The 15,261-nt window shown below is 32.7% G+C and overlaps 1 protein-coding gene across 3 annotated transcripts in view; it reads left to right on the plus strand.

Annotated features, from left to right (window-relative positions):
- Positions 1–15,261, plus strand: part of LOC113501432 — an 83,918-nt gene that overhangs the window by 23,094 nt on the left and 45,563 nt on the right. For 2 of the 3 annotated variants that reach the window (XM_026882685.1, XM_026882762.1), the window contains exon 5: positions 11,392–11,454. In XM_026882685.1, the coding sequence (XP_026738486.1) occupies positions 11,392–11,454 (63 nt within the window). The remainder of the gene's footprint in view (positions 1–11,391; positions 11,455–15,261) is intronic. The other variant, XM_026882604.1, reaches the window with a different exon arrangement.

Here is a 15,261-nt window from a genome sequence, read left to right on the forward strand (position 1 = left end):
TACTGAATTATGTGTACTTTTCAAATACATATTCAATTTTGAGTTCTGTTAAAATACGGCATTTTGCTGACTGCTGCCATAATTAGTAGTGAACAAAACTGCATAACGATATTTGGCATTTTATGTTCTGAAGAAAAAGTTCTATTGAAACCACATATTGAACGTTTGACTAGATTTATTTTCAATTGACTTAAATAGTATCTTATAGCTTTACATTATTGTGTCTCGGTCGACCTAGGATTCGCAAAAAGCTGAGTTTATTTTAAATCAAATCTTTTTTTATTAGAATTGATTACAATATTCATTGAGATAGGTAATAGGACCCCAGTACAGTTGATAAAAAAAATAATCTGTTTAAAGAGGTCATTTTTATTTTACATAATCTCTTATACTTCATCATTGACCTTGTCTAAATAATAAATAACGTAATCTAAATAAACCTGAATGACGTAACATTTCAACCAATAATTTGGATAGAAATATTGAATCAAAAGGAAAATTATGCTTTGCTGGATTTCCTGCTACACAGATATATTTAACGAGTAAACATTGCTATATTACAAACAAAGTATTGAAGCTTATGGATAATTCAGAAATGAGGCAGAATTTCTCACTGTCGCATTTCGGGGTCTATATTGGCTTGATTGTAAATCGAGGGATTGCGTACCCATCCAAATATACGTCATTTGTCAGCTGCACGACGTCTCCTCGTAACTTAATCTTTGAATATTTTAACAAAAGAAAATTCTGTTGGAGCACGTCTGTTGTTTCACTCTAATTAATATTAAAGCAGCTATTTGCTAATAAACTTTTAGTATCTTGTTGCATAAGAGTGAGTTAGTTTGCATTTTATTAAAGTTAGTAATGACAGGTCAAAGACTGCTTTACATGCAGAAGTGGAACGAATACTGTGTGATCCCCGTAGAGCGGCGATTTCAGATTAATTAAAGACAGGTTTTCTCAGTACGCTGTACTTCATCCGAAGTCTTCCTACTTACATAGATACTACCTTACAGTACAAATTTAATTGATAAACAATACATTTAAAGTACTTTGACAGCGGTCTACCTTCAATGTTAATTATATCCTAACAATATCTTTAAGTAATCAAAATGCACAGTCCTGTAGGCACGCTGAAACAATTTCATTGTTATGATTCGAGACTCAGTGAAAACTTTATCCATCGTATTTTGAAGAGAAATAAATTAAATATACCATTTAATTTGTCTTCGAAGGCTTCGCGTTCCACTGGCATACTGAATTACTCTTACTTTTATTTGTTTCTGCAGACAATGTCGTAAAGAACGAAATAATTAGGCTTACTTTTGTTCCTGCCTCGAAAGCATATTAAAATTTGTGAAAATGAATGGTTTTTTCAAAAGACGCTTCGACATAAAGACTTATTGAGTAAATGCCGACTCATGTTAATTAGCTTTTAGTATAAACGTGGGATATAGATATCCCTTTTTGTAGACCTGTTTTTGTGGTTGTAACAAAACACGTTTATGTCATTTTTTTAATTTTTTAGTTTATGAATAATTTTTTACTACAGCTTCCATTCAATAAACAACCTTAACGATGGCTTATGGATAAAGACCCTCTAATGTAACTAAAGAGGATAAATAAGCCCAAAGATTATTATTAAAAATATTATATTATTCCCATGAGTCGCTTATGAAACATTTACATTTCGTGACGTAATGCAAGCGGTTTGCGAGTCACAGGGCTGTTACATAAACTTCACTAAAAGTTGAAGCTAGCTTAATAGTTCGTATGTCAGCGTGGACACGTGGCCATCAGCTTTATAGAATATGCTAGAACGTTGCGAAAAGCTAAATGGAGTTGCATATATATACTATATTTGAAGTAGAGCCTTTTACAGTAAAGCACATGAATAATTAAACTTTACTTTGATTAAAAACAACACGATTTTGTGCGCTTATGTTGAAGATTGTTTTTTTTTTTGTAAAATGCTAACTTAGTGTGAACACAGTTGCGGAAAAGAGACATCAAATTGCACTGCGTATAGTTGCGTCTCTTTTCAACAACGACAAAATTTTTGTATGTAGGCCCAGGAGGAAAATTAAAATGATTTGTTGAATCGCTTGTCCTATGCCCTGTCAGTTTGGATTCGGAAACGCTTTTAGGGCTGAACTTAACTCAACTCTATAGAACAAGGAAATGCCATTACCCTGACATTGCAGTTTAATGAATGAAATTCAGTGTGTCTAGGGGATAGATATAGTCTCACTGGTCTGAGTTGACACTAAAGTAAGGCATCTAATATCTCCCTCTTATTAACCGTTAGTGAAAAACGTATGAGAGTTCTAAACAGTAAATAGCATTCTTATATTTTAAACTGCATTAAAATTAAGTTTTTTCCGTACTTAAAGGGTAAAAATGGAATTCTTTTACTCTCTCGTATTTTTTATTGATGATTTTATTCTGTTGCTGCTGTAACAACAAATACTAAAACAAAATTGTTTTTGCTTTAGCCTATGTGTCTCAGTGTCCAACTTGTATTGGATCGATTTTAATTAAAATAAAGAACAATATCGATTGTAAGATATAATTTCCAAACACTCAGTTTAATCAGAAAAGATCAGGCTCATGAGAAAACGTAACTTTAAAGAAAAACTAGACTTCGTACTATAAGCGTAGTCAGATGTACTGTAGTCAATGTACTGAAATGTAGCACCCCATCATAAAATTTTATTTTCCTATAAAATTCCTGTTCGGCGAAATATTTAATTTTAAATGCTAATTTACCAACATTAAAAGCACTCGGTTTTACATTAGGATAATTTCACGTGTAATAAACGCAGTCATTACCATCAAGCTTGAACGTTTATTCGGATACACAACAGAAAGAGTTTTTAAAAGTACCCTCTACAGTTTCGTAAGCCACCGATTCGTTTCATTAGCTTGAAACTTTGTGAAGCAAAAGCTTGTAAATTAATAGAAATCGTTTGACCAATTAAAAGGTATTGCAAATTAAAACGGTTACTGTAACTGTAACTGTCCACAGCGCTCTAGGTTATTTGAAAAAGTTTTTAGGACAAAGCAAAATGGAATTTACAATTTCGCGATTTATAGTATTTAGTTTTTATGAGAGTATTGGTAAAACGGTGAACGGTCATACATCGATTCCACGGTCTTCAATTGTTTTTTTGTTTTACCCACTTTCACACACATTGAAGTTTCGATACCTTGACACACCCATTTAGTGCCATGTCCTAACACACCTAAGCACTGACACGACGATGCAAATTCAGGCCAATGTACGGATTTATGATAATATGATAGATATGCACTGACTCTACTTCAGTTCTCTCCAAAGATTCAAAATAAAGCAGGATTATTTTATTACTGTTAGTGCATTAAATTTTCCCCATCTATCAATTTGTGGTTCAACTTTCATTGCAACTCTTTTCGAAGCAAAGTTTAGATTTGTTCACATAAGAATGTTCTAGATATGCTATATATTTTGATATTGAAAACTATCCGAACGTTTGGTTTATTCAGTTAAAAGTTTACAGCGTTTTCGATACTACTTTTAGTTAACTTGAAATATGTATTTTTGAGGTGCATGTGTTTCGTAAAACACTTGAAGTCAAAGAAAAAAAAGAAAAAAAATATCTGAGTGTTCAAATTAGCATTTTCCCTTGCTTCAAGCGAGAACATTCGATTTTGCTAGTAAGTAATTAAAAAAACCTATAAAGAGAGCGTTCCATTTTTTTAAATGTAGAAAACTTTCATAAATTTTGAACTATACAAAACGTTACATAACAGACTCTCGTGAACCTGCAAGAATCTCAATATAAACAAAACAAGTTTACAAGGTAATGCGAAGTAAGAACAGACCCCAGCTACTTTACATTTCCGCGTTTAAAACCTGTCTTTTCCAAAGCCTTATAGCTGGAGCTCTCCGAAACCACGTCGCTCCTTTTTTCTGCGACTGAACTGTATAAATGAAGTTTCTGATCGTCCTTTGTGACTACTGCTATTGAAAATACGATAGAATACGGAGAGTATTAGCTCAGTTGCAATAAAGTGCCCGTTTTCTCGACAGTTATTCAGTATTTTTGAAAAAAAAAGTTGTTACTAATGATATATCCGATGTTTGGTGTAAATTCATATTATTAGATATTTTTCGCGTCCTTTTTTGTACAAAAACAAAACAATTAAAAAATGTTAATATGTTTTTTTTCACAGCATTCATTTTACTCTAACATATTCAGTTAATAAGTGCAGTAACCTAGAATGCTGAAAAATATAACAGATGTGTATATAAAACATACCTTTAAAAAAATATCTAATATTATTCTCATAGTAACAACGCGCTGACCAACATGGAACGAAAACCGATGATAATGTTGTAAGCCAGATTAGATAAAATATTGATTGCTTTATAAGTTGTTGTAAATTAATGGTGGAACCTTTTTGATCAGTCCTTACACGTAATAATGTCCTAGTATACATACACATACATACTAGTTACCTACCATTACCGTCTCGCTTTTGTTTCTTTGGCAAAATTTGCCTAGTGATACTAGTTTAATGAAAACATTGAAAATGTCAAGCACAATACACCGTATTTACAGTCAAATTTTAATAAAACTCTTGAGGCCTTTGCAGCACTGCAGTTTGACCAAAAGTTCAACAGTTTACGAGAAAAAAAAACGAATCCCAAGCTTAAACAAAAACATATAAAAACTCCTTGAACAGCAAAGTGTTTTGTACGTTTTGTGTGACACTAACAAGTGAAGGTAGTTTCATCTTTGAAATTATGCGCAATAAAACGGTTATGTCTCGGTGTAGTCGTCCAGTAACAGCGAGTAATACCTACATCACAGAATTATGACATACTAAGCTATCGTCCGTCCCGCTTTCTCTCCTAAAACTTATACCTTTGTCTATTCATATGCCTTTGTTTGAAAATAATAACACGTGAATGACGTCTCCGAAGAATTTGAGGGAAAAATATATTATGGCAAGTAAAACGTCATGTTTAAAAATCTAATGGAAGTTTAAAGGGTCGTTCTTAATGAGAATAAAAGCAAATCTTAACTCACTGCACTTTGAGTAAATGTTAAAGAAGTAAAACAAAAAGATTAAAAATATCAAATAATACAAAAAAATAATATTGAGTTTTCCATGAAAACTAACCCCAAATATTACCGTTACCTTTGTAAAACTATATTACTGTAAAAATTAAGCACCACAAAACAATAAAAATTGCGATGTCGTATGTAATAGTGATATTGATGGGCATTTATCACGCGCGATTACATGTAGGACACGCCTTCAATTTCACAATTTCATCAACATTTTTGTTTTTAGTGACTTCTCTTACACAGCTGGCTCGTTATCTCTCAAATCATAAGAAAATCGTTCTCACAGTCCTGAGTCCATGCACCATAGGCCACATACAGATTTAAGCTGAAATAAATACATTTTGTCGCTTAATCACTTCGCTTTTTGAGATAAACAGGACGACATAATTATTGTTAAATTATTTTCAGCCACATTTTCGTGACAACGCAAAAACGGGCATTATTTTGCTTTCTGGAAGCGCTTATTGCTTTTTTTGCTGTAGACACGTCCAGGTGCTATTAAAATCTTTAAAAACTAAAAGGAAGGCCTTTTCTGTAAAAAGTAAGCTGACACGCAAATATATGCTCACCTTTATTTTAGAGATAGTGGCATTTAGAACAAATCCTATTAGATCTTGGTCAGACTAGTTACCTTCACAGCTTTGAAAATGGAAATTTGTAAGAGAAAATCCAACCTTCGTTCCTTACTTTCAATTTCGCCCTCGTTTTTCCAGTTCAAAAACTCATAAACAATATTACATTTTTCGTATTTCAATCGGATATCTTTTACAAATGGTCTCTGTATTGAATCTCTACTACTCCGTAATAATCTAAAAAGGTCATTGATCGATTTAAAAGAATATCGGCGGACGGGTAACAGGTGCTCAGAACGATAACGATATGTCGAGTAAAATTTAAAGTAACTATCGTTATAAAAAGTTGCATTGGTATTTTATTAGCGGTGCTGGTACTCTATCTAGTAAGTTTACCCTATCTTTATCTTGCCCAGAAAGTATAAAATGGCATTTAGGCTAATCATATGCGAGGTGACTAATTTTTCACTATAACAGTTAAAGTTTTCAAACAAATTCACATGTCACACTTAAGTCGTCATGTATCAGAGACTTGCGATGCCGTGTATACAAAGAACCTTAAGCACCTATACACATAAGTTACCTCAGAGTTTACGACATTTAAACGGGAGAGACGACTGAAATTGAAGCATTTATTGCGCATTATGTTAATAGGCATTTGGAGATTACATTTACTATCAATAAAATGTTTAACACATAAATACTTTTCGAATAGCCTGCGAGCTGAATAATGGCGGCGAGATAGTGATCATGAAAGTTAACTGCAGTCTGTCTTAAGGGTTAAATATTGAGGGCTGTAAAGTCCAGTTGAGTGAGAGTCGTTACCTCTGGGTAGGTATATTAAAGATTTTATAACTAGGTCAGCGCCCCTTGCAATATCGTTGTTATTCGTAAAGGCTGCGTTCTTAAGATTAGTATTTTGAATAATTTATATAATTGACGTGTCTGAGAGCGCAATAACTTGATTTGTAATTTAGCTCTATTGAAGTAGTGATTTGTGTGATCATCCCTGCAAGGGTCGGGGATTCAATTTTCCTGCGGGATGTAGATTTGTGCTGTCCTTATATTTTATACGTTTGTTATTTCTGTTTTGATATCTTGTGTCTGCAAATTCAGTAAAAATTCAAAGGAGAGGTAGAATATATCTAATTGAATAATAATTAAGTTTCATTTTCACTTTTCTTTTTTATCACAAAAATAAAGTAAATGTTCCTGCAGTAGTTGCACCTGAATTCTAAAAAAAATATACCCTAACATTTAATATGAATTTCGTAATCCTAATTTATCTAAATCAAGTCTTCCTTGGTTACTATATAATTACTATATAACTATACGCAAAGTAGGCACATATTTTGTGTAAAGGTACAACCCGTACAACAGATGTGCCATAAATAAAGCATTAATTTAGGCGCTGCGACATTTAATGTTGCGTCATTTTCACACGCAGCTAAAACAAGATTACGAGTATCGAATCAAGAAGGTTATATCAAAGAGATATTCAAAAGAGTATCTATATGCTTGTACACTGCAGTTATACACTTTAGTATTATTACTAGTATTTCTTAAAACTGAAACATTCAAATACGAACCTCTTAGAAAAAATGAGTGTCATTACTATTTATGAATTATAATTATAAATGTCAATGATAACGTAGCAAAAAACAAACAACTTTCTGTGTATTAATTACCGCTGTTATTCGACGGCAAACGAAATTCGAAAAGCTTTTAGAAATTATCAAAGTCATTATTATCATACATGACATTCCCCATTCCCAGGCATTTTGGAACTTTTCTAACAATTAATATAATTAAAGGGCCCGTAATAATACAAGTCTGTAATTATTATTTATGTGCTTTGAAAGTTAAAACAGTAAGATCCAAGTTAGAAATTACGTTAAGAAATACAACTTGTTTCAGTAGATAAAACAAGAGATGTTTTTTTCAAAACGATTATGCTATAACGTTTCAAAAAACCCGTAGTTTCAGTATTAATAACGTATATTTTCAAGAAATATAAGTTAAAGTTCCATTCTATAAATTAAATAGACCCATTTTATTTACAGAATAGTAGTCCCTTCACAAAACGAAATAGTTCAAAGCTATTACAGACATAGCTAAAAGGAGTAAGCGTATAATATTGGTCATATGTGTACAGAATGACAGACAAGTTGTCTGAATTGGTTTTATTGCGATCTCTTGCAGTACATTCCTGTCGTGGGTACAATTTTGGGTGAAGTTGGTTGGAATTTACTCGTGTTCGTTGTGAGTCAGTCAGAATGAAAGTGTATTTAATTATAAGTGGGTTCTCGTACGTGAATACTTACTTGTAACGGGCACAAGATTAATTAAAATTTTCGGACCGTTCCCAAGTTCAATGGAGACTTTATGCTTAAAAGTAATTCTCTTAATCTAGGCTGTATGTCCGTCTTTTATTGTTCGGCGATCTTATACTCACAAACAATGGTTATAATTATGATTATTAAATGACTATCGATATTTATTAAAAATAAACTTCAATTGTTACCTAACCGATAACAAATAACAAGCATCGTTTGGCGTAGTGTGGTAGGCGCAGTACGCCGCGTACCCCGGGACTAAAGGTCCGGATGACCCCGATACGCCGATAAGATACGACGCGCCAACAAATTTTCTTTTCTACCGACACCGCACCGCGTTTTGTAGTAAATAAATTATTGACTTTGGTTTTCTGCTTTACTTTTCGGCGTTCGTTTACTCGTTTTATTTCGTTTCCGACGCCAGCATCCCTACTACAGGATCCTGTTTACTTTTCGATGACAGCCGATGCATAATCTGGTTTCAATAATTAAGTTATTTCTAGCGATACATTTTCTTTTCCAATATTCTGAGGTATTTTTAGATTTTTCGACAGTTGCTGGGTTTCGACGTAGCTGGCAACGATGTTACGAATATTCGATAACTAGTAAAAGTAAATGACATCCAGAACGTTAATTAGTTAATGCGATCGATGATCTCATGCAAATATAGGCCCCAATAGACTCTTCAAAATTAGGGCGATTGTAAACACAATAATGACGTCACGAATACGAACGTAATTGATCTCTTAATTCACAACAACTTCGCATAAGGCCTTTAATTAAATTCTGTTACATTGCGAAGAGTGCGATGTGTTTATATAAATTCCTTAACATTTTACTTGGAGCAAATCCTGGAGATTTGTTAGGAACAATACGAGATTATAATATTAAATTTTGTTTGAATTTGTCTGGTGTTCCTCTCATTTTATGGTGTTAAGAATTCGAGGATTTTATGAATGTTGAAAAACAAAAACGAACGGTTTTAGATGAAGTTATTTTAATTTTTTAAGATGTAACCTCAAAACCAGTTCGAAATCAATCCCAATCCGTTATTAATCAGAACAAAAAACAAATTGAAAACGAGCGTATTTTTAGTTACAAATCATGAACCAATGTAAAACGAAAAAGAATCAAACGTACGTACGTTCATCAAAGGAGAAATATTAGTGCAACTTTAAAGCGAGAAATTTTTGGTATTGGGAACCAGAAAAAAATACAAAAACATTCCTGCCTTTTAGGGCCCATCAAACAGCAGATACGGAGCTGAAAAGTCGAATTTCCTAATTAAACTCAACTTTAAACTTTTGGTATATTTCTCTTCTGCGATCACATGTTGGTTGGATAAATGACGAATAAATTAGGAAAAATCTTCAAAAACCAAAAAAAACTAAACTGCAAACAAATGTAACATCGATCTTTAAGATATAATCAAAAGAAGTCTTTACAAATACTAAAAGAAAATTCAACAATTTCAATAATATAAATATTTCACTATAATAATGATCCAACAGATTGTTTTCCGTTTTAAAACAAGAGTCCACGCGGACTAAATACTTTTTATGCAGTTATAATTCGATCGGGTTATTCTAAGAGCGGAGTAACTAGAAAATTACTACAGCGCATCGGCCACTTGTTTGTCTGGTATGTGCACCTTAACCAACCCGAAGTTTTAATTAGACCAGTGTGCGCGCTTAAAGCCTTACCCGTACTAGCTATCAGCCGATGAAACGTCTGTGGGCTGCGGGGCTCCAAGACTAACAAGGAGATTGGAGAGCGTTGCCGTCGGCAAAAATTCTGTGATGACTCGCAACATTATTCCTTGAATCGAGAGACTGCGAATTCATTATACGGTTTTGAAACTGTTGCTGATGTGAAACGAAGAGACCGCTACTTTAAACAGAGTAAAGCAGTGTCTCTGACCCACATTAAATATTCCTGCTGATAAAGCTTATGTTAGAGAGGTAATGGTACTTAGCTTAGTAAGTTTGAAAATATATTATTGCCCCATAAACATAAACATTAGAAAAACGACTGAACAACTAGAAGCTGTCGTTATTTAAATGTTAAAACCACTTTTGTTATTTCACAAGCACTTTACATTAACATAAAATGGATTAAAATATAATTGTTTTAAAACATAGTTCACAAAAGGCTATGTTGTTTTCTTTGATGTTACTTTTTTTACTTGGAAGGCTTTTGCAATTAAGTGCAGTCTAGAAAGTTTTTGATGCTAAGAGACATGAAATGGATTAACGTTTATGCTTATTTATTCCACGTTTCTTGAGTCACTTTGTACAGTTTTAAGTGACAAGTTCATTAAACAAAAAGTGTTTATTTATACTAATATATAAAGCTGAAGAGTTCGTTTGTTTGAACGCGATAATCTCAGGAATTACTGGTTCAAATTGAAAAAATATTTTTTTATTGATAGACCATTCATCGAGGAAGGTTTTAGGCTATATACCATCACGGTGACTAATAGGAGCGAAGATACAATGGAAAATGTGGAAAAAACAGGGCAGGAATAAATCATAACTTATATCTTTTAACCACGCGGACGAATTCGCGGGCAATAGCTAGTTACCTGATAAATATTTCTACCAAGCTATCAGTGTAGTACGAAACACATTAACATTGTACAGACAGCTAAAACAAACGATAATAGATATTGAAATCGTTTGTTCGGAATATCTTCGACGATGTTGCCTTAATTCTGTGCTAACGAAACAATATTCAAATGGTTTATTCAGCGCGTGGCTCTGACACAAGTTAGTTTACCGCGACAGATATTGCTGTTCCTGATAGTCTTTGGTTTGTTCCATTAATTAGATATTACCTTTATCGTGGAATTGTGGTGGAAGGTTATGTCAGAAGTATTATCCAATTATGAATTGGCTTTGTGCAAGTGTTTGAACAAAGCCAATTCGTAATTGGTTAATTTGCAAACTATACTGAATCCTTTAACAGACTAACTGTGAGATTCGTAAAAACTAAGCATTTCATGTTGTTTTGTGTAAATGTCATGGATGTTTTATCGTAGGAGATATTATCTCTTGTCTAAGGTAGAAACAAATTACTACAAAATAATATTTATTTTCGTTCACCTCGATCGCTGAACAAGCACGATTTTATCAGTGACTTAATCCTCTTGTCCGAATTCGCTACGGGCTAAGGTCTACGAATGAGACTCTGCTACGATTTTCGTAGAAATCAGCAGTTTACGTAGCGGTATTTTTAACAACTTATTAATTCAGTTTGGGAATCCAATTTTGTGGGATTATCCAATAGTTGTTTAAGGAGCTTGCGATCGTCGTATATTAGTTTTGATACTATAAAGGTACTTTTAATCTATTTTGTTTGTTTCAGCTGAATTTCAATCCGATCACGTCGTTCTTGTTCACGCTGGACTTCTTCATAATCGTGCTGAATGTGAGTACTTAGTTTATATTGTATGATAGAAAATTGCTGCCGGGCCTACTCAGCTTGTTCAGGAAAGGCTTTCAGAGAGACGCCTTCCTGGAGACCTACATAAAACAACCGTAAAGAACAAATGGAGGCATAATGACAGCACACGCGCGCCACAACTAGAACTAAAAGTCATATTACAATGGCGGCAGTTAAACTTTTTTAAATATTGTGACAGATTAAAAATACAGTGCTATGCGCAGGACGCTTTGAATATTTAAGCCGGATAAATGTTTTATTTTTTCGAATGACAACGTTATTCAGCTAAAAATATTTTATGAAAATAAATCACGTTTTAGGCCGGATTGAATAATGGGTCATAATATATTCACACGTTGAATAAGCCTGCGTTTAATATGTTCTGTACTGGCGTTGAATAGGCATATAAAAACAGTATAACATTCGAAATTATACGTTTGCGTCACGATACCGAGTTAACCAAAAAGTTTTGCAATTCGGATAGGTAACTTTTTGGGTATTAAATATTAAGATGAGATTGTTCATTATTTCCAAATACAACATATCACAACGATGTTTTGAAACTACAACCTGCAGTTCTTTGTATCACAAATAAATGAGTTTTAAAAACAAATTCTCCATAATCTAAACTGCATTTTCTGGACGTTTTATCATGTAAATTGCCTAGAAGTCAACTTATGAGAAATGTGAATACAACGTCGCTATCTTATTAATACTTTCAGCAGACATATTAAGTTTGATCCAGTTCAAGCCGCGATAGCGTGATTCAAGGAAATATTATCTTTAAACCTTGTCAGTACTGAATGTAAACTTTAAGTCGCCGAGATTAAGCTTTATGAAGTTCAAGCTACAGATCTACTGGCTGGCTACATCTGATTAAATTGCATTTGAAACATTAATATATATGTTCATGCACATTCTTTAAAGTTCAACATTGTAACAAGACAAAATTTCGTTTCCGAACATAAAAATAGTCTACAACTGTAACACATATTTTTGAGAACATCCCTTTACATCTGGCATCATGTAAATCACATACTAAAATAAAAACGTGAGTAAATAACGAATAGGATTAAAACCTTGATTCATTTATTTCCCCTCGAATAAAATATACGTTGACCTTACAACAGTAAATTAAAAATAAACATCAGGGCGAGTCTGGTAAATTTAGACTATATAATATGTATAACGCAACCTTCATCTGGGTTACACTTAAAGGGCATATCCCGAGTATAAACGGCTGTAAATATAAACATATACTTATTAAGATAATACTTCTTTTCTGTTGTTCTTCCTGTGTTTACGAAAGAGACCGGAGTATATATAACAGACTTTTGCACCGAAAAATAACTGTGCCAGGCTGCTCTGAGCGGTTCTGGCTCGTAACTAAATTTTTTTGTTGGCTGAACCGAAGAACAAGTTTAAAGAAATGTATTAATAGGGTAAAATATGAAATTGTAGTGACCCGCAGTTTTTGGTGTTTGTTGTAAAGTTTGGGTCTGTTAAATGTTCAGAATTAGGATATCTTAACAAAAGAATTAAGCTACTGAATTAATGAAGAGTCGCAATTCTAGAATTCTATTTTAAAATGGAGCTATCATCCGCAACCATATCAAGATTTTAATTGTTTTAATGTTTGTTTTTTCTATATTCACTATTTTCTATATCACTATTACATATTTATTAATAATACTGTCAGTAAAGCAATAGACAGTTCAATTAAAATTGAACTTAGAAACGTTTGCAATTATGAATATTTTTCGCTGGAAATATGTAATCTTTTAAATTTGTTTTTGTGTTATTTTTCTACGTCATTTCACATGCTGCTCTTCTATACTGTAGTTTTATTATTTTTGTTCCATTTTATATATTCTAGCAGTAGGAATGTAAAAGACAGCTTAATTCATTTTTACCTCTTTTTCATTGAAGAGAGGCTAGTATTTGCATTTTACTTGCAAATGTTTTTACGAGTACCGAGCAAAGCTTTTGTCTAACATGAAAAAGGTAGAATGTATTTTTAACGAAATACCAAGAAATTTCTAGGTCTGCTCTACGAGGACATTTTTTTAACAAATAAACTGTATCAACCGTTGTATCAGTGATTTTTATAAAACATTGTGACTGTATTTGGAATATAGAAAATCTCCTAAAAGTTAAGCTCTACTGTCACGAAGGTATTGTTCTTAAATATAAAAAAAAACATGAATATTTCTGGAATATTACTAGAGACTAAAATGGAAATCTATTTAATATTTTGAATAAAGTTTAGCTTTTCTAGAGCCGTCTCATTTCAACCTCTCGCCCAAATCTTTTCTCTTCATAAAATCAGTATAGAATTACCATGACATTTCTTTTTGCCACATTTTATATTACCTTTGTTATTCTATGTCATAAAGATAACGTAAAATTTTATTACCTTAGCTTCGTTTTACAAAGAGTTTCTATTCGGATATGTGTATATTTGAGACTTGACTTTCATACTTTTTTTTTACTACGGATCGCAATAAAAATGAATACTTTTTGCCTATTTGTATAATAACGGCCCTTGCCTTTCCCGAGTACAGGAACTCAAAAAGTTTAACTGAATATTAAACTGGTTACGATAGGTGTACTTTTACTAAGAATCATAGTACTGTATGTTCTTGTATCACAATAACAATTGGCAAATATTTTGGTAGAACTACGTAAACAAGGTTCACGTAAAAGTTGTATAAACTTGTGAAAAACCTACTAGGATCTCCTTAAATCAAATTAACACTTTGACAGGATAAAGTAAGTTTGCTAAGGGTCCGGTGTAAGTACAATGCAAAGGGCAAAATTCAAACTAGATTAGGAACCGCCTGATCGATGCTTACTACACGTAAAGATAAAGATAAAGATATATTTATTTGTATAAACATGTGTAACATAACATAGAAATGTAAATGTGGATGGAAAAAAATTGGGAATGACAGACATAACCCTTAAGTCCAGACATGTTTTGCCACAGTTTAGCATACAAAAATTTAACAAACATATTTTTTTTTAAATAAAATAACAAATTAGAACGTACAATAGGCCCTCGTAACCAATAAATACAAGAAGTTAAAATATATAATTCTCTCTCTATTTCTTAAAGTTTACTCAGTGTATCTCTAAAGTTGAATGAATAAATGAATGATAGCTTTATTTTCTGCTAAAATTCTTGAAAAATAAATACTAACACAGTTTCGCTTTGAGATCATTGAGTCTCTATCACAATATTTATAACACAATCAGCTACATCTATAACCTAATACTTTATACCAACATTTTACATCTTAAGCTGACGTGCAAATTTCAATTTCTTATCTTATTAGTACTATCTTTACATGTCAATCCAAGACTATTTTATCAATGTCATCGGCTATTTTACTAATACGAGACTACATGTCAACGCTCAAGACTATTTTCTTTTTCAATGTCACCGGCTAATACTGCGAGGTTCACAGCGACGGTGTTATTTGCTTCGTTCGCCTCAGCTTATCTCAAGCGTGCTAGACCGTTTGAGGTCGACGCGAAGACTGGTCAGGTGGTCACTCCACTCAACCGTTGTTGAAAATGTTTGAAGAGAATCTTTTACGTATAAAATGTGATATCTTTAGTTTGTAAAGTGCCGGTTTTGGGGCTGAATATAGCAGACGACTTGAAAATAAAATAAGAACGTTTTATTATGAAATGGAGTAAAAATATGTAGACCCTTTTAAAAATTGACATATACATATACATATATATTTATATATAGTCGTTTTTTTTAAGTTTTCTGATAACAAA

This window comes from Trichoplusia ni, chromosome 1, assembly GCF_003590095.1.
Source record: "Trichoplusia ni isolate ovarian cell line Hi5 chromosome 1, tn1, whole genome shotgun sequence".
Lineage (NCBI taxonomy): Eukaryota > Metazoa > Arthropoda > Insecta > Lepidoptera > Noctuidae > Trichoplusia > Trichoplusia ni.